This window comes from Salmo salar, chromosome 16 (assembly GCF_965601325.2).
Source record: "Salmo salar chromosome 16, fSalSal1, whole genome shotgun sequence".
Taxonomy (NCBI): Eukaryota; Metazoa; Chordata; class Actinopteri; order Salmoniformes; family Salmonidae; genus Salmo; species Salmo salar.
In genome coordinates, this window is record NC_138306.1 from 88917771 (window position 1) to 88937296 (window position 19526).

The 19526-nt window shown below is 43.7% G+C and overlaps 1 protein-coding gene across 1 annotated transcript in view; it reads left to right on the top strand.

The window, feature by feature from the left end:
- Positions 1 to 19526, top strand: part of LOC123727743 (uncharacterized) — a 64508-nt gene that overhangs the window by 35256 nt on the left and 9726 nt on the right. Inside the window, exon 4 of the mRNA XM_082962349.1 lies at positions 12757 to 13005. Within this exon, the coding sequence (XP_082818475.1) occupies positions 12757 to 13005 (249 nt within the window). The remainder of the gene's footprint in view (positions 1 to 12756; positions 13006 to 19526) is intronic.

Sequence of the window (19526 nt, forward strand, 5' to 3'; positions counted from 1 at the left end):
GTACATGTAGATAGAGTTATTTCAGTGACTATGCATAGATGATAACGACAGAGAGTAGCAGCGGTGTAAAATGCAAATAGTGGGTAGCCATTTGATTAGATGTTCAGGAGTCTTATGGCTTGGAGGTAGAAGCTGTTTAGAAGCCTATTGGACCTACATTTACATTTACATTTAAGTCATTTAGCAGACGCTCTTATCCAGAGCGACTTACAAATTGGTGCATTCACCTTATAATATCCAGTGGAACAACCACTTTACAATAGTGCATCTAAATCTTTTAAGGGGGGGGGTTAGAAGGATTACTTTATCCTATCCCAGGTATTCCTTGAAGAGGTGGGGTTTCAGGTGTCTCCGGAAGGTGGTGATTGACTCCGCTGTCCTGGCGTCGTGAGGGAGCTTGTTCCACCATTGGGGTGCCAGAGCAGCGAACAGTTTTGACTGGGCTGAGCGGGAACTGTGCTTCCTCAGAGGTAGGGAGGCGAGCAGGCCAGAGGTGGATGAACGGAGTGCCCTTGTTTGGGTGTAGGGCCTGATCAGAGCCTGAAGGTACGGAGGTGCCGTTCCCCTCACAGCTCCGTAGGCAAGCACCATGGTCTTGTAGCGGATGCGAGCTTCGACTGGAAGCCAGTGGAGAGAGCGGAGGAGCGGGGTGACGTGAGAGAACTTGGGAAGGTTGAACACCAGACGGGCTGCGGCGTTCTGGATGAGTTGTAGGGGTTTAATGGCACAGGCAGGGAGCCCAGCCAACAGCGAGTTGCAATAATCCAGACGGGAGATGACAAGTGCCTGGATTAGGACCTGCGCCGCTTCCTGTGTGAGGCAGGGTCGTACTCTGCGAATGTTGTAGAGCATGAACCTACAGGATCGGGTCACCGCCTTGATGTTGGTGGAGAACGACAGGGTGTTGTCCAGGGTCACGCCAAGGCTCTTAGCACTCTGGGAGGAGGACACAAGGGAGTTGTCAACCGTGATGGCGAGATCATGGAACAGGCAGTCCTTCCCCGGGAGGAAGAGCAGCTCCGTCTTGCCGAGGTTCAGCTTGAGGTGGTGATCCGTCATCCACACTGATATGTCTGCCAGACATGCAGAGATGCGATTCGCCACCTGGTTATCAGAAGGGGGAAAGGAGAAGATTAATTGTGTGTCATCTGCATAGCAATGATATTACATTTACATTTACATTTTACATTTTAGTCATTTAGCAGACGCTCTTATCCAGAGCGACTTACAGTAGTGAATGCATACATTTCATACATTTTCTTCACATCATGGAGGTACACATCTTTTGCATTTCAGTAGTTCTGTCAAAGGTGTTTGGAGTTTTTCCAGGTTATAGAGCTCGCCAGCTTGTAGTCCTAAAAACCGAAAATGAGTTACCTCTGGTTCGTTCAGCCCTTCCTATGGGAAAAATGAGTTACCTCTGGTTCGTTCAGCCATTCCTATGGGAAAAATGAGTTACCTCTGGTTCGTTCAGCCCTTCCTATGGGAAAAATGAGTTACCTCTGGTTCGTTCAGCCCTTCCTATGGGAAAAATGAGTTACCTCTGGTTCGTTCAGCCATTCCTATGGGAAAAATGAGTTACCTCTGGTTCGTTCAGCCCTTCCTATGGGAAAAATGAGTTACCTCTGGTTCGTTCAGCCATTCCTATGGGTAAAATTGTTCAGCCATTCCTATGGGGAACATTAATGGGGAAAGAATAGGGTTTTGGAATAAACGCTGAAAATAACGTCAGAGGTTAACACAGGCTTCGGAGATCTTATACGTTTTGTTCTATGAGATACTATCAGTCAGTTAACATGACCATGAAGTTAGTGAGAATTATTGAATTCAGTCCTCTGTATGGTGTAAAACAATCTGGTACGCTGACTATCAAATCCATGTTTCAACAATCTTTAAACTGAACAGACCAGGGTGTGATGCGCTCTGCCTCTTCATGAGACGTCAGAGAGAGTCAGCTGCAAAACTACAGTATCAAACCCATTTCAATACGACCTCTCTCCCTAAAATTATATTTAGGTGACCCCTAGTGGCACTTGTTTGTAACTTCGGTTGGTCTCTTGAGTTGCAGAAGAATCAAAGACAATTCCTTTTTTAAGCATTCCCAGCAGCAGATTTATGACACATTGTATAACAAGCGATGTCACAACATACACTACAACATTATTTAAAATTGTATTGATAAAAGTAGAAAACAAACACACAGCGACAACAAAGTACATTACAACATTGTGTATCTTACAGCATTTGATTTATAAAGAGTGAAGAAAGTAAACAACACACACACAAAAACACACACACCATGAAAGTAGTCTACATTATGATATTGTGTGGGTTATAATATCACAACACTTGATTTATTTAAAAAAGTGAAGAATAAAACAAAACAAGTGTAGTGTGGATTTATCATGTTTCATCATTAATCAACTACAAAATATATTTACATACATACTGTATCTATATATACAATAACCAGCAGGCCTGTGTGTGAACCATTCAGTCCACTATTCAGTACCCACAATGCCTATGGATAGAAACAGTCTCCGAACCACACAGATGTGTGACAGACAGTATGGTAGTCACTCAGTTCTCCTCACCCTCTAAAAGTTTCCTAAAATAGATACAACAAAATGGCATAGATATTTATTTAAAAAAAGATGTACTTCTGACTGCATCTTTGTAATTATTTCTAATGATTTCAGCTCACTATGAGATGAGAGATATGATATGAGAGACCATGTGAGGATATGACAGAGCCAAGTGACTTGGTGTATAGCGAGAATAGGAGTGGGCCAAGAACAGAGCCCTGGGGGACACCAGTGGTGAGAGCACGTGGTGCGAAGACAGATTCTCGCCACACCACCTGGTAGGAGCGACCTGTCAGGTAGGACGCAATCCAAGCGTGGGCGGCGCCGGAGATGCCCAGCTCGGAGAGGGTGGAGAGGAGGATCTGATGGTTCACGGTATCAAAGGCAGCAGATAGGTCTAGAAGGATGAGAGCAGAGGAGAGAGAGTTAGCTTTAGCAGTGCGGAGAGCCTCCGTGACACAAAGAAGAGCAGTCTCAGTTGAATGCCCAGTCTTGAAACCTGACTGATTAGGATCAAGAAGGTCATTCTGAGAGAGATAGCAAGAGAGCTGGCCAAGGACGGCACGTTCAAGAGTTTTGGAGAGAAAGGAAAGAAGGGATACTGGTCTGTAGTTGTTGACATCGGAGGGATCGAGTGTAGGTTTTTTCAGAAGGACTTGGCGCTCCGGTACCACTTGCCGTGTGGTAGCAGAGAGAACAGTCTATAACTAGGGAGGCTGGAGATAGTGGATATAAGGTTGAAGATCTAACGTTGTTTCAAAGGTACAAATTCAACATACACTGCTCAAAAAAATAAAGGGAACACTTAAACAACACATCCTAGATCTGAATGAAAGAAATAATCTTATTAAATACTTTTTTCTTTACATAGTTGAATGTGCTGACAACAAAATCACACAAAAATAATCAATGGAAATCCAATTTATCAACCCATGGAGGTCTGGATTTGGAGTCACACTCAAAATTAAAGTGGAAAACCACACTACAGGCTGATCCAACTTTGATGTAATGTCCTTAAAACAAGTCAAAATGAGGCTCAGTAGTGTGTGTGGCCTCCACGTGCCTGTATGACCTCCCTACAATACCTGGGCATGCTCCTGATGAGGTGGCGGATGGTCTCCTGAGGGATCTCCTCCCAGACCTGGACTAAAGCATCCACCAACTCCTGGACAGTCTGTGGTGCAATGTGGCGTTGGAGGATGGAGCGAGACATGATGTCCCAGATGTGCTCAATTGGATTCAGGTCTGGGGAACGGGCGGGCCAGTCCATAGCATCAATGCCTTCCTCTTGCAGGAAGTGCTGACACACTCCAGCCACACGAGGTCTAGCATTGTCTTGCATTAGGAGGAACCTAGGGCCAACCGCACCAGCATATGGTCTCACAAGGGGTCTGAGGATCTCATCTCGGTATCTAATGGCAGTCAGGCTACCTCTGGCGAGCACATGGAGGGCTGTGCGGCCCCCCAAAGAAATGCCACCCCACCATGACTGACCCACCGCCAAACCGGTCATGCTGGAGGATGTTGCAGGCAGCAGAACGTTCTCCACGGCGTCTCCAGACTCTGTCATGTCTGTCACGTGCTCAGTGTGAACCTGCTTTCATCTGTGAAGAGCACCGGGCGCCAGTGGCGAATTTGCCAATCTTGGTGTTCTCTGGCAAATGCCAAACGTCCTGCACGGTGTTGGGCTGTAAGCACAACCCCCACCTGTGGACGTCGGGCCCTCATACCACCCTCATGGAGTCTGTTTCTGACCGTTTGAGCAGACACATGCACATTTGTGGCCTGCTGGAGGTCATTTTGCAGGGCTCTGGCAGTGCTCCTCCTGCTCCTCCTTGCACAAAGGCGGAGGTAGCCGTCCTGCTGCTGGGTTGTTGCCCTCCTACGGCCTCCTCCATGTCTCCTGATGTACTGGCCTGTCTCCTGGTAGCGCCTCCATGCTCTGGACACTACACTGACAGACACAGCAAACCTTCTTGCCACAGCTCGCATTGATGTGCCATCCTGGATGAGCTGCACTACCTGAGCCACTTGTGTGGGTTGTAGACTCCGTTTCATGCTACCACTAGAGTGAAAGCACCACCAGCATTCAAAAGTGACCAAAACATCAGCCAGGAAGCATAGGAACTGAGAAGTGGTCTGTGGTCACCACCTGCTGAACCACTCCTTTATTGGGGGTGTCTTGCTTATTGCCTATAATTTCCACCTGTTGTCTATTCCATTTGCACAACAGCATGTGAAATGTATTGTCAATCAGTGTTGCTTCCTAAGTAGACAGTTTGATTTCACAGAAGTGTGATTGACTTGGAGTTACATTGTGTTGTTTAAGTGTTCCCTTTATTTTTTTGAGCAGTATATATTCAACCTATTTATACAAGGTTTAACTATTTTGAAAATTGGTTAACATGATGACATAATCCTGTAGTTGTAACCTTAAAACAACAGTTTTTGCAAATTCAATGTACAGTATTCTACACGTACATTCCACGTCACAATACGTTGACAAATGATGTTGAAACAACGTTGATTCAACCAGTTTGTGCCCAGTTGGCACCTTGTCAGTTGTGCTGTGTTTTCTTAACTTCTACTGAAAAGATATTGAGATGACCTTGGATTTGCCCTTAGGGTTGAATACCCTCTGGCCACAATTTGTGGTGAGAACCAATATAGATAATTAGATATGATATTGATTTTGTTTGATATAGATATGAGCAAGGCATACTGTGATATTGGTTTATACTTGCTGTTAACACTTTTATGTATAGTAGAACAGCCTACATGCAGGCTCAAAACCTTCTCAATTTAGCATAGTTAACTGATGGACCATGGGCTATGAATTGATTCCTATTGTATTCAAACTGTTTAGGTATGTTAGACACCCAGAACAATCACACTTGGCCGAATGAGCATTCAGCATCAGTTTTCTGGACTTCACAAAGCCATAGAAGTGAAGTGTAGACAGTTGCATTGTAATTCATTGAAATAGATATGATCTCAGTGGAGGCTGAGAGGAGGATGGCTCATAATAATGGCTAGGACGGAGCGAATGGAACGGCATCAAACACCTGGAAACCATGGAAACCTTGTGTTTGTATTTGATGCCATTCCAACCATTATCACCAGCTTGGCCTCCCCAATTAAGGTGCCACCAACCTCCTGAGTTTGGTATCCATATCAGTTTGAAAAAATCCTACTGTTATTGATATATATTTTCCATATTGTTGCCTGTCAGACTACATTAAAACAATGTAGTCTGACAGTGGACTGTGTGGTACTGCTTCCCTCTGCAGTTTTCTGTGGGAATGAGCTGGTAGACACAACATGTATCAGATAGAGATGATGTGATGATCAGTTCTCTGTGGGAATGAGTTAGTAGACACAACATGTATCAGATAGAGATGATGTGATGATCAGTTTTCTGTGGGAATGAGTTAGTAGACACAACATGTATCAGATAGAGATGATGTGATGATCAGTTTTCTGTGGGAATGAGTTAGTAGACACAACATGTATCAGATAGAGATGATGTGATGATCAGTTTTCTGTGGGAATGAGTTAGTAGACACAACATGTATCAGATAGAGATGATGTGATGATCAGTTTTCTGTGGGAATGAGTTAGTAGACACAACATGTATCAGATAGAGATGATGTGATGATCAGTTTTCTGTGGGAATGAGTTAGTAGATACAACATGTATCAGATAGAGATGATGTGATGATCAGTTTTCATCACTAGTTTGGGATCATTCTTTACTACTAAATGACTATTTCTTTAATGATAAACAGCTATGAAACAAATTCATGTATTTATTAAATTGTCTTTTCAACACTAGATTGACTAGTCATTGATAATAAATGTGTTTGGAAAACCACATTCAAGCCAACTAAATTGATCTGCCAATGAAAAATAAAGTTTGTATATGAATTTATGCTGATCAAACTCTTCTCTTCTGTATAATGAATTACAAAAAATAGTTTCAAGTGACATATTTGCTGTTTTTCTGAAGCTGAACAAGACAGGAAGTTGAAATGAACATCACAAAGCTAAATCTGACCTATTCTCTAACATGTTTTGTCAGCATAAGCAGCTGTGAGACCTGCTAGAGTACTGGAACTTTATTTATCTACTGAATCATTGTAGTTTTGGGGGGTTATCTTTACAGTAAATATAATGCTTTTGTTTAATTCATGGAATTCAAAATAATATATATTTGTATTTATCTACTCAATACATGTCACGACACCAGTACACATTGGGACAAGCCAATTTGCTAGTCACCAATATTCTCTAAATCAAATCAGTGATGACTGTTTAACAGTCTTGTGGCCTGGAGATAGAAGCCGTTTCATTCGCTCTGTCCCAGCTTTGATGCACCCGTACTGTCTCCGGCTGATGGTAGCAGGGTGAACAGGCCGTGTTCTTAGCCTTCCACAGAGACCATCTACAATGCATATGTAATATGTTGAAAACCTTACACTAAAACAGACACCGCTTTAGTTTTCTTGAACCAAAGTGTATTTGTCTAGCTAATCAATCTCACTTTTATATTCTACATGCTTCAGCAGTAGTTAGTCCATCAGTCCAATAATGTCGCTGTTACACTACGGTAGAGGGGGAACAGGAAGTTCCGGGTAGCCTGCCACCATTCTTCGGAATAAAGAAAACGCCAGAACTGTGCTGACCGTTAATCGTTATTACTACAGGTATGTAATAGCACGTTTAAACGGACTAATATCGAAAGAACGTCATAACGTGTTAGATAACACATCCGTCAAGGTATGATCACGTTTAGGAAAGGTTTTGTCTTGTTTTTCTGTGAAGAACGTGATAAAAACTATTTTACAAGCACACACGTTTTCATTTGTGAGGCTTTCCATACTCGTTTCGCCTGGGGATTTCAGTACAAAACGTTTTGGAAAGTTGCAGATAGAAATGCCCTGAATAGAACTGATTTGATTCCTTAGAATCAGAGGCATGTTTGTTCTACATAATACATTTATATCTGAATGTGTCCAACGTCTCCGTCCTCCTGCTGAATGCAACCCTTGTCCCAACCTATGTGAAGATAGCTACAATAACGATTAGCCACAATAGTTGAATTTGCTGTTCGACCTCTAAATAAAAGTCCCAAATCAAAGTGATACAAACGGATAGAAAATAGTGGAATCATTCTATATTTGGACTAGAAACGCTAAACATGGTTGGAATGTTACTTATTAACTTAAAATGAATTACAATAATTCATTAATTTGAAAATAAACAGAACAAACGGTTGAAATCCCACTGTGGATGTTATAGACCACATTATTGCATTGGGGACATTTTTATATGAACTTATGAAACGGGTTGGATTGTGCACCCATATAACGGTGACACCCACAGAATACAATTACCAAGAGTTAACACAAATATTAGCGTCTTAGCTCTTATTGCAGGACTTTGACTGAAAAATCACCTTTGGATAGAAAACACTCTGAAGTTTCTAAAACTGTTTGAATGATCTCTGTGAGTATAACAGAACTTATTTGTCAGGCGAAACCCCGAGGACAAACCATCCAGAATTTCTTTTTTTTGAGGTAACTCTTTTTTCAATGGGTTTTCAATGGGAATCTAGATTTCTAAGGCACTTGCTTGCATTTCCTATCACTTCCACTGGATGTCAACAGTCTTGGTTGATGTTTTTCCTTTGAGAAATGAAGAAGTAAGGCATTTCAGAACGAGGGTCGAGTGAAATGTACTGTTTGTTAGAGGTGCGTGACCTGAAAGCACGCTCCACTTTGTTTTCGTCCTGTATTGAACACAGTTTATGCCGTCTTAAATTTGATTGATTATTTATGTGAAAAAATACCTAAAGTTGTATTAGGAAAGTTGTTTGAAATGTCTGGATCAAGTTTACAGGTAACCTATTAGATACTTTGTAGTCATGTTGCACGATTTGGAACCGGTGTATTTTCAGAATCAAACGCGCCAAATAAATGGACATTTTGGGGATATAACGACAGAATTAATCGAACAAAAGGACCATTTGTGATGTTTAATGGACATATTGGAGTGCCAACAGAAGAAGATCTTCAAAGGTAAGGCAAGAATTATATGTTATTTCTGACTTTTGTGTTGTGCCTGGCGGGTTGAATTATGATTTTCATGTGTATGTTTGATGGGGTGCTGTCCTCAGATAATAGCATGGTTTGCTTTCGCCATAAAGCCTTTTTGAAATCTGACACTGTGGCTCGATTAACAAGAAGTTAATCTTTAAACCGGTGTATAACACTTGTATGATTTATGAATTATTATTATGAGTATTTCTGTTTTTGAATTTGGCGCGCTGCTATTTCACTGGGTGTTGTCAAATCAATCCCGTTAATGGGATTGGCTCGTGAAGAGATCACTAAGTTAACCTGCTTTTTTGTTGTTGCAATAAACACTGATCTGGTTTTCAAGTCTGTAAATGAAAATGCCGATTTTTGTTACAAATTGACTAACTTATTGTGGCAGGTATTAGGCTATAGAATGTTAACACAGGTCTCGTCAATCTCTCAAGCCCACGTGCTAGTGATTAGCTAGCTAATCTTTATATTTCAAGTTTAGCCAACAAGGATCAATCTGCAAGCTAACAAGGTAGAACAGTTAAATTGTTATAAACACACCCTTTTTGAAAAACATGTTAGCCTGTCCACTTTGTTCTGATGTTAAAATCAAGTGGCCTACCTTATTTCTCAAAATGAGAACAGGTTGCCAATACTTTATATAATTGTGTTTTTTATGCTTATTACACATTTATAAAACACAGACTGGACATCTGGTATGATGGTCTTTGACTAAAATACTGCTAGCGTACCAATGCCGCATGAGAAAAACTGAGCATTCATTTTCTAGAATCAATGTTTGATACTCTCGTTTTAGTAGTGTAGCTCTGCTCTCAATCTGAGTAGTTGAGACATAACAAGGGTATTGTTAGAAAAAGTAACTTCTCTATTACAGTAAAATAATGTCTCAATGTGTTTTGGTATCCATATGAACGATTCTTTTGGACCAAACTACAAATGCAAATAGCAATTTGAAACCGCTTGCCAGAGGGGCTGCGCACAATTGGCCCAGCGTCGTCCGGGTTTGGCCGTCATTGTAAATAATAATTTGTTCTTAACTGACTTGCCTAGTTACATTTTTTATTTGTTTATTTTTTTTATTTCACCTTTATTTAACCAGGTAGGCAAGTTGAGAACAAGTTATCATTTACAATTGCGACCTGGCCAAGATAAAGCAAGCAGTTTGACACATACAACAACACAGAGTTACACATGGAGTAAAACAAACATACAGTCAATAATATAGTAGAAAAATAAGTCTATATACAAAGTGAGCAAATGAGGTGAGATAAGGGAGGTAAAGGCAAAAAAGGCCATGGTGGAAAAGTAAATACAATATAGCAAGTAAAACACTGGAATGGTAGATTTGCAGTGGAAGAAAGTGCAAAGTAGAAATAGAAATAATGGGGTGCAAAGGAGCAAAATAAAAAAAATACAGTAGGGGAAGGGGTAGTTGTTTGGGCTAAATGATAGATGGGCTATGTACAGGTGCAGTAATCTGTGAGCTGCTCTGACAGCTGGTGCTTGAAGCTAGTGAGGGAGATAAGTGTTTCCAGTTTTAGAGATTTTTGTAGTTCGTTCCAGTCATTGGCAGCAGAGAACTGGAAGGAGAGGTGGCCGAAGGAGGAATTGGCTTTGGGGGTGACCAGAGAGATATACCTGCTGGAGCACGTTATACAGGTGGGTGCTGCTACGGTGACCAGTGAGCGGAGATAAGGGGGGACTTTACCTAGCAGGGTCTTGTAGATGACCTGGAGCCAGTGGGTTTGGCGACGAGTATGAAGCGAGGGCCAGCCAACGAGAGCGTACAGGTCGCAGTGGTGGGTAGTATATGGGGCTTTGGTGACAAAACGGATGGCATTGTGATAGACTGCATCCAATTTATTGAGTAGGGTATTGGAGGCTATTTTGTAAATGACATCGCCAAAGTCGAGGATCAGTAGGATGGTCAGTTTTACGAGGGTGTGTTGCGAAATAGGAAGCCAATTCTAGATTTAACTTTGGATTGGAGATGTTTGATGTGAGTCTGGAAGGAGAGTTTACAGTCTAACCAGACACCTAGGTATTTGTAGTTGTCCACATATTCTGAGTCAGAACCGTCCAGAGTGGTGATGCTGGACGGGCGGGCAGGTGCAGGCAGCGATCGGTTGAAGAGCATGTATTTAGTTTTACTTGTATTTAAGAGCAGTTGGAGGCCACGGAAGGAGAGTTGTATGGCATCGAAGCTCGTCTGGAGGGTTGTTAACACAGTGTCCAAAGCAGGGCCAGAAGTATACAGAATGGTGTTGTCTGCGTAGAGGTGGATCAGAGATTCACCAACAGCAAGAGCGACATCATTGATGTATACAAAGAAAAGAGTCGGCCCAAGAATTGAACCCTGTGGCACCCCCATAGAGACTGCCAGAGGCCCGGACAACAGGCCATCCGATTTGACACACTGAACTCTATCAGAGAAGTAGTTGGTGTACCAGGCGAGGCAATCATTTGAGAAACCAAGGCTGTTGAGTCTGCCGATGAGGATGTGGTGATTGACAGAGTCGAAAGCTTTGGCCAGGTCAATGAATACGGCTGCACAGTATTGTTTCTTATCGATGGTGGTTATGATATCGTTTAGGACCTTGAGCGTGGCTGAGGTGCACCCAAGTCCAGCTCTGAAACCAGATTGCATAGCGGAGAAGGTGTGGTGGGATTCGAAATGGTCGGTAATTTGTGTGTTGACTTGGCTTTTGAAGACTTTAGAGAGGCAGGGTAGGATAGATATAGGTCTGTAGCAGTTTGGGTCAAGAGTGTCCCCCCTTTGAAGAGGGGATGACCGCAGCTGCTTTCCAATCTTTGGGAATCTCAGACGACACTATCGAGAGGTTGAACAGGCTAGTAATAGGGGTTGCAACAATTTCGGCAGATAATTTTAGAAAGAGAGGGTCCAGATTGTCTAGCCCGGCTGATTTGTAGGGGTCTAGATTTTGCAGCTCTTTCAGAACATCAGCTGACTGGATTTGGGAGAAGGAGAAATGGGGAAGGCTTGGGCGAGTTGCTGTGGGGGGTGCAGTGCTGTTGACCGTGGTAGGGGTAGCCAGGTGGAAAGCATGGCCAGCCGTAGAAACATACTAAAAATAAAGGTTAAATTAACAAAAATAGGAAGATGTGGTCTCACAACTTTGCTGGCGGGAACGGTAGGGGCTTGGTGTGTTTGGATATCCTAGAGGAAGAGGTGAAGCGAGAGAATTCACTCTCACAAAAGATCTGTCCAAAATAACGCCAATGCTTTTCTATGGGCTTGCTTTGGACCTAAGCTTGTCCCCTGCCTTCCCGCCTTTGGGACACCGACTCCCATTGTTAAGGCGGAGACGTGCATCTCGTCATTATATACAGTTCTCTGGTGTAAATGGGAAGGTGCACACGTCAAAGAGAAGCGACGGAGACAAGACCAAAAATAGAACATGACAACAAGCCGACATAAACGCTCATCGAAATGAAAAATAACAAAACCTTGCGATACAGGCATATGGAATATAGCGCAAAAACATACATTCATATTCATTCGATATGTTTACTCCAGTACTGCAGGTGGCGGTAACTCAGTAGCGTCAACGGACTTCAGATCAGGCAGTGTGGGTGCATGAGAGACAAGGTTGCTCTACTGTTTTGAAGCTGAATGTAATGATTATCAGTTTTCTACATGTGTACTAATATTCAGAGACGTTCAGTTATCTTTGTCTACAAATATTACTATGGTGTGAACGGAAATCCTTTTGGTGTTTGATTTAAATAATACAGAGAAGAAAAGGTTATTCAGGAAAATAGTACATAGTGCTGCCTAAAACATACTGCAACCTTGTACTAAATAGTTTTTGAGTCATTTATGTAAATGTAGGAAATCTACTAGAGGTTAAGTGCACTTATGTTGTGTAATTTAAAGTGTGCACTTTGTGTCTAATGGGAATTAATGTTTTGTTGTCAATGCTTAACTACCTGATCTATTGAAATGAGATAATTGAACAAGAAAAAATATAATAGATTTTTAGAGAATAAGAAAGTGCCAGAACTGTCAAGACAGTAACTTGTTTCTCTTTATTACTACAGGACGACTAGAATTAAGTCTGAGGCCGGTAACATCAACAGTGAGGACAAACCCAGCCTGCCTCTCTCCTTCCACACTGAGTCTAAATCTACAGTCACTGGGTCCTGATTGTTACAGTGGAGCCCAGTTTGCACTGCAGGATCCAGAGATGTCATCAGTGAAGCTGGAAGACTGCAGTCAAACACTGGAGCTGAATGTCAACATTAAAGATGAAGAAGAAGAGGAGAAGATTGGGAAATCTGTTAATCATGGTGAAAGCAGGTTCTATCTAACTAAGTTATGACCCAGTCTGTTGCTATTGTAAATTCTGTAATTCTGACATCACATCCCTGAAGAACACCAGACTGTACAACAAAGCTTGTGTCGTTCTTTCCAACACCAGTATTGCCAGCATTTGTTTTATTCACTGGGTTATCTGGAGTGATCAGAGAGTAGACTAAAGAAGTGAAGTAGACAAACTGCCAGTGTTTTAAAGTTCTATGAAATGAGTCTGTGTAGTTACTAACCCTTGTGATAGTGAGAGGAGGATGATATGAAATGAGTCTGTGTAGTTACTAACCCTTGTGACAGTGAGTGGAGGATGATATGGCTCATCATTTTCACTCCTTTTTGTAATCAGCTGTCGTCCACTTTTAGAATAGTTGTATTCCCCTTTTGCTTTGTACAGTATACTTACAGTGCCTTCGGCAATTATTCATACCCCTTGACTTATTCCACATTTTGTTGTGTTACAGCCTAAATTCAAAATGGATGAAATTGATATTTAATATACCCAATACCCCATAATGACATACATAATGTATTTAGAAATGTTTGCAAATTTATACAAATTGAAGTGCAGAAATATCTCATTTACATAAGTATTCACACCCCCAAGTCAATACATTGTAGAAACACCTTTGGCAGCGATTACAGCTGTGAGTCTTTCTGGTTAAATCTCTAAGAACTTTGCACACCTGGATGGTACAATGTTGTACAAATTATTTAAGATCTGTCAAGTTGGTTGTTGATCATTGCTAGACAGCGGTTTTCATGTCTTGCCATAGATTTTCAAGCCGATTTAAGTCAAAATGGTAACTAGGCCACTCAGGAACATTCAATATTGTCTTGGTAAGCAACTTCAGTGTATATTTGGCCTTGTTTTTTAGGTTATTGCCCTTCTGAAATGTGAATTTGTTTCCCAGTGTCTGTTGGAAAGCAGACAACCAGGTTTTCCTCTAGGATTTTGCCGGTGCTTAGCTCTATTCCGTTTCTTTTTATCCCCCCCAAAAATGTTAAAGTCCTTGCCGATGACAAGCATACCCATAACATGATGCAGCTACCACCATGTATAGAGTGGGACTCTTGATGTGTTGGATTTGCCCCAAACATAGCGCTTTGTATTCAGGATATGAATATGGTTGCATCACTGCCTGGTATAGCAACTGCTCGGCCTCCGACCGCAAGGCACTACAGAGGGTAGTGCGAACGGCCCAGTACATCACTGTGGCCAAGCTTCCTGCCATCCAGGACCTCTATACCAGGCGGTGTCAGAGGAGGCCTTAAAAATGGTCAGACTCCAGCAATCCTAGTCATAGACTGTTCTCTCTGCTACCTCACTGCAAGCAGTACCGGAGCGCCAAGTCTAGGTCCAAGAGGCTTCTTAACAGCTTTTACCCCCAAGCCATAAGACTCCTGAATACCTAATCAAATGGCGACCCAGACTATTTGCATTGCCCCCCCTATTTTACACCACTGCTACTCTCTGTTGTTATCTATGCATAGTCATTTTAATAACTCTACCTTGTACATACTACCTCAACTAACCGGTTCCCCCGCACATGTTATTTTACTGCTGCTCTTTAATTACTTTTTACTTTTATTTCTTATTCTTATCTGTATTTTTTTTAACTGCATTGTTGGTTAGGGGCTCGTAAGTAAGCATTTCACTGTAAGGTCTACACCTGTCGTATTCGGCGCGCATGTGACTAATAAAATTTGATTTGAAGTTAATTATTTTTGACAAGTTTTTTGCAGTTTACTTTAGTGCCTTAATTCAAACAGGATGCATGTTTTGGAATGTTTTTTTCTGTACAGCTTTGCTTCTTTTCACTCTGTTATTGATGTTAGTATTGTGGAGTAACTACGTTGTTGATCCATCCTCAGTCTAACTGTTTTAAAGTCACCATTGGCCTCATGGTGAAATCCCTGAGCAGTTTCCCTCCTCTCTGGCAACTGAGTTAGGAAGGACGCCTGTATCTTTGTAGTGACTGATACACCATCCAAAGTGTAATTAATATCTTCACCATGGTCAAAAGGATAGTCAATGTCTTTTATAAAATGTTTTACCCATATTCTAATAGGTGCCCTTCCTTGTCAGGCATTAGAAAATGTCCCTGGTCTTTATGGTTGAATCTGTGTTTGATATTCACAACTTGACTGAGGGACCTTTACAGATAATTGTATTTGTGGGTTACAGAGATGAGGTAGTCATTCATAAATCATCTTAACCACTATTATTGCACACAGAGTGAGACCATGTGACTTGTTAAGCTTGCCATAACAAAGGGGTTGAATAGTTATTGACTCAACATTATGAGGTATTCCGCTGACGTTATGGGGTATTCCACTGACGTTATGGGGTATTCCACTGACGTTATGGGGTATTCCACTGACTTTGTGGGGTATTCCACTGACTTTGTGGGGTATTCCACTGACGTTGTGTCCACTGACGTTGTGGGGTATTCCACTGACGTTATGGGGTATTCCACTGACATTATGGGGTATTCCACTGACGTTGTGGGGTATTCCACTGACATTATGGGGTATTCCACTGACGTTATGGGGTATTCCACTGACATTATGGGGTATTCCACTGACGTTATGGGGTATTCCACTGACGTTGTGGGGTATTCCACTGACGTTATGGGGTATTCCACTGACGTTATGGGGTATTCCGCTGACGTTGTGGGGTATTCCACTGACGTTATGGGGTATTCCACTGACGTTGTGGGGTATCCCGCTGACGTTGTGGGGTATTCCACTGACGTTATGGGGTATTCCACTGACTTTGTGGGGTATTCCACTGACGTTGTGTCCACTGACGTTGTGGGGTATTCCACTGACGTTATGGGGTATTCCGCTGACGTTATGGGGTATTCCGCTGACGTTGTGGGGTATTCCACTGACGTTGTGGGGTATTCCACTGACGTTATGGGGTATTCCACTGACGTTATGGGGTATTCTGCTGACGTTGTGGGGTATTCCACTGACGTTGTGGGGTATTCCACTGACTTTATGGGGTATTCCACTGGCGTTGTGGGGTATTCCACTGACGTTATGGGGTATTCTGCTGACGTTATGGGGTATTCCGCTGGCGTTGTGGAGTATTCTGCTGACGTTGTGGGGTATCCCGCTGACGTTATGGGGTATTCCACTGACGTTATGGGGTATTCCACTGACTTTGTGGGGTATTCCACTGACGTTGTGTCCACTGACGTTGTGGGGTATTCCACTGACGTTGTGGGGTATTCCACTGACGTTGTGGGGTATTCCACTGACGTTGTGGGGTATTCCACTGACGTTGTGGGGTATTCCACTGACGTTATGGGGTATTCCGCTGACGTTATGGGGTATTCCGCTGACGTTGTGGGGTATTCCACTGACGTTGTGGGGTATTCCACTGACGTTATGGGGTATTCCACTGACGTTATGGGGTATTCTGCTGACGTTGTGGGGTATTCCACTGACGTTGTGGGGTATTCCACTGACTTTATGGGGTATTCCACTGGCGTTGTGGGGTATTCCACTGACGTTATGGGGTATTCTGCTGACGTTATGGGGTATTCCGCTGGCGTTGTGGAGTATTCTGCTGACGTTGTGGGGTATCCCGCTGACGTTATGGGGTATTCCACTGACGTTATGGGGTATTCTGCTGACGTTGTGGGGTATTCCACTGACGTTGTGGGGTATTCCACTGACTTTATGGGGTATTCCACTGGCGTTGTGGGGTATTCCACTGACGTTGTGGGGTATTCCACTGGCGTTGTGGGGTATTCCACTGACGTTGTGGGGTATTCCACTGACGTTATGGGGTATTCCACTGACGTTGTGGGGTATTCCACTGACGTTATGGGGTATTCCGCTGACGTTATGGGGTATTCCGCTGACGTTGTGGGGTATTCCACTGACGTTATGGGGTATTCCGCTGACGTTGTGTCCACTGATGTTGTGGGGTATTCCACTGACGTTATGGGGTATTCCACTGACGTTGTGGGGTATTCCACTGACGTTGTGGGGTATTCCACTGACGTTGTGGGGTATTCCACTGACGTTGTGGGGTATTCCATTGACGTTGTGGGGTATTCCACTGACGTTGTGGGGTATTCCGCTGACGTTATGGGGTATTCCGCTGACGTTATGGGGTATTCCGCTGACGTTATGGGGTATTCCACTGACGTTGTGGGGTATTCCACTGACGTTATGGGGTATTCCACTGACGTTGTGGGGTATTCCACTGACGTTGTGGGGTATTCCACTGACGTTGTGGGGTATTCCGCTGACGTTATGGGGTATTCCACTGACGTTATGGGGTATTCCACTGACGTTGTGGGGTATTCCACTGACATTGTGGGGTATTCCACTGACGTTGTGGGGTATTCCACTGACGTTGTGGGGTATTCCGCTGACGTTATGGGGTATTCCGCTGGCGTTGTGGGGTATTCCACTGACGTTATGGGGTATTCCACTGACGTTGTGGGGTATTCCACTAACGTTATGGGGTATTCCACTGACGTTATGGGGTATTCCGCTGGCGTTGTGGGGTATTCCACTGACGTTATGGGGTATTCCGCTGGCGTTGTGGGGTATTCCACTGACGTTATGGGGTATTCCGCTGGCGTTGTGGAGTATTCCACTGAAGTTATGGGGTAAAGACAAAATAGTTTTCAGGGCTCCCATATATAACACTTTCTGGCCAACTGGTGGTTTAGTTCCATCTGTCCTCCAGGTGATCTGTCCTCCAACTGGTGGTTTAGTTCCATCTGTCCTCCAGGTGATCTGTCCTCCAACTGGTGGTTTAGTTCCATCTGTCCTCCAGGTGATCTGTCCTCCAACTGGTGGTTTAGTTCCATCTGTCCTCCAGGTGATCTGTCCTCCAACTGGTGGTTTAGTTCCATCTGTCCTCCAGGTGATCTGTCCTCCAACTGGTGGTTTAGTTCCCTCTGTCCTCCAGGTGATCTGTCCTCCAACTGGTGGTTTAGTTCCATCTGTCCTCCAGGTGATCTGTCCTCCAACTGGTGGTTTAGTATCATCTGTCCTCCAGGTGATCTGTCCTCCAACTGGTGGTTTAGTTCCCTCTGTCCTCCAGGTGATCTGTCCTCCAACTGGTGGTTTAGTTCCATCTGTCCTCCAGGTGATCTGTCCTCCAACTGGTGGTTTAGTTCCATCTGTCCTCCAGGTGATCTGTCCTCCAACTGGTGGTTTAGTTCCATCTGTCCTCCAGGTGATCTGTCCTCCAACTGGTGGTTTAGTTCCATCTGTCCTCCAGGTGATCTGTCCTCCAACTGGTGGTTTAGTTCCATCTGTCCTCCAGGTGATCTGTCCTCCAACTGGTGGTTTAGTACCATCTGTCCTCCAGGTGATCTGTCCTCCAACTGGTGGTTTAGTTCCATCTGTCCTCCAGGTGATCTGTCCTCCAACTGGTGGTTTAGTTCCATCTGTCCTCCAGGTGATCTGTCCTCCAACTGGTGGTTTAGTTCCATCTGTCCTCCAGGTGATCTGTCCTCCAACTGGTGGTTTAGTTCCATCTGTCCTCCAGGTGATCTGTCCTCCAACTGGTGGTTTAGTTCCATCTGTCCTCCAGGTGATCTGTCCTCCAACTGGTGGTTTAGTTCCATCTGTCCTCCAGGTGATCTGTCCTCCAACTGGTGGTTTAGTTCCATCTGTCCTCCAGGTGATCTGTCCTCCAACTGGTGGTTTAGTTCCATCTGTCCTCCAGGTGATCTGTCCTCCAACTGGTGGTTTAGTTCCATCTGTCCTCCAGGTGATCTGTCCTCCAACTGGTGGTTTAGTTCCATCTGTCCTCCAGGTGATCTGTCCTCCAACTGGTGGTTTAGTTCCATCTGTCCTCCAGGTGATCTGTCCTCCAACTGGTGGTTTAGTTCCATCTGTCCTCCAGGTGATCTGTCCTCCAACTGGTGGTTTAGTTCCATCTGTCCTCCAGGTGATCTGTCCTCCAACTGGTGGTTTAGTTCCATCTGTCCTCCAGGTGATCTGTCCTCCAACTGGTGGTTTAGTTCCATCTGTCCTCCAGGTGATCTGTCCTCCAACTGGTGGTTTAGTTCCATCTGTCCTCCAGGTGATCTGTCCTCCAACTGGTGGTTTAGTTCCATCTGTCCTCCAGGTGATCTGTCCTCCAACTGGTGGTTTAGTTCCATCTGTCCTCCAGGTGATCTGTCCTCCAACTGGTGGTTTAGTTCCATCTGTCCTCCAGGTGATCTGTCCTCCAACTGGTGGTTTAGTTCCATCTGTCCTCCAGGTGATCTGTCCTCCAACTGGTGGTTTAGTTCCATCTGTCCTCCAGGTGATCTGTCCTCCAACTGGTGGTTTAGTTCCATCTGTCCTCCAGGTGATCTGTCCTCCAACTGGTGGTTTAGTTCCATCTGTCCTCCAGGTGATCTGTCCTCCAACTGGTGGTTTAGTTCCATCTGTCCTCCAGGTGATCTGTCCTCCAACTGGTGGTTTAGTTCCATCTGTCCTCCAGGTGATCTGTCCTCCAACTGGTGGTTTAGTT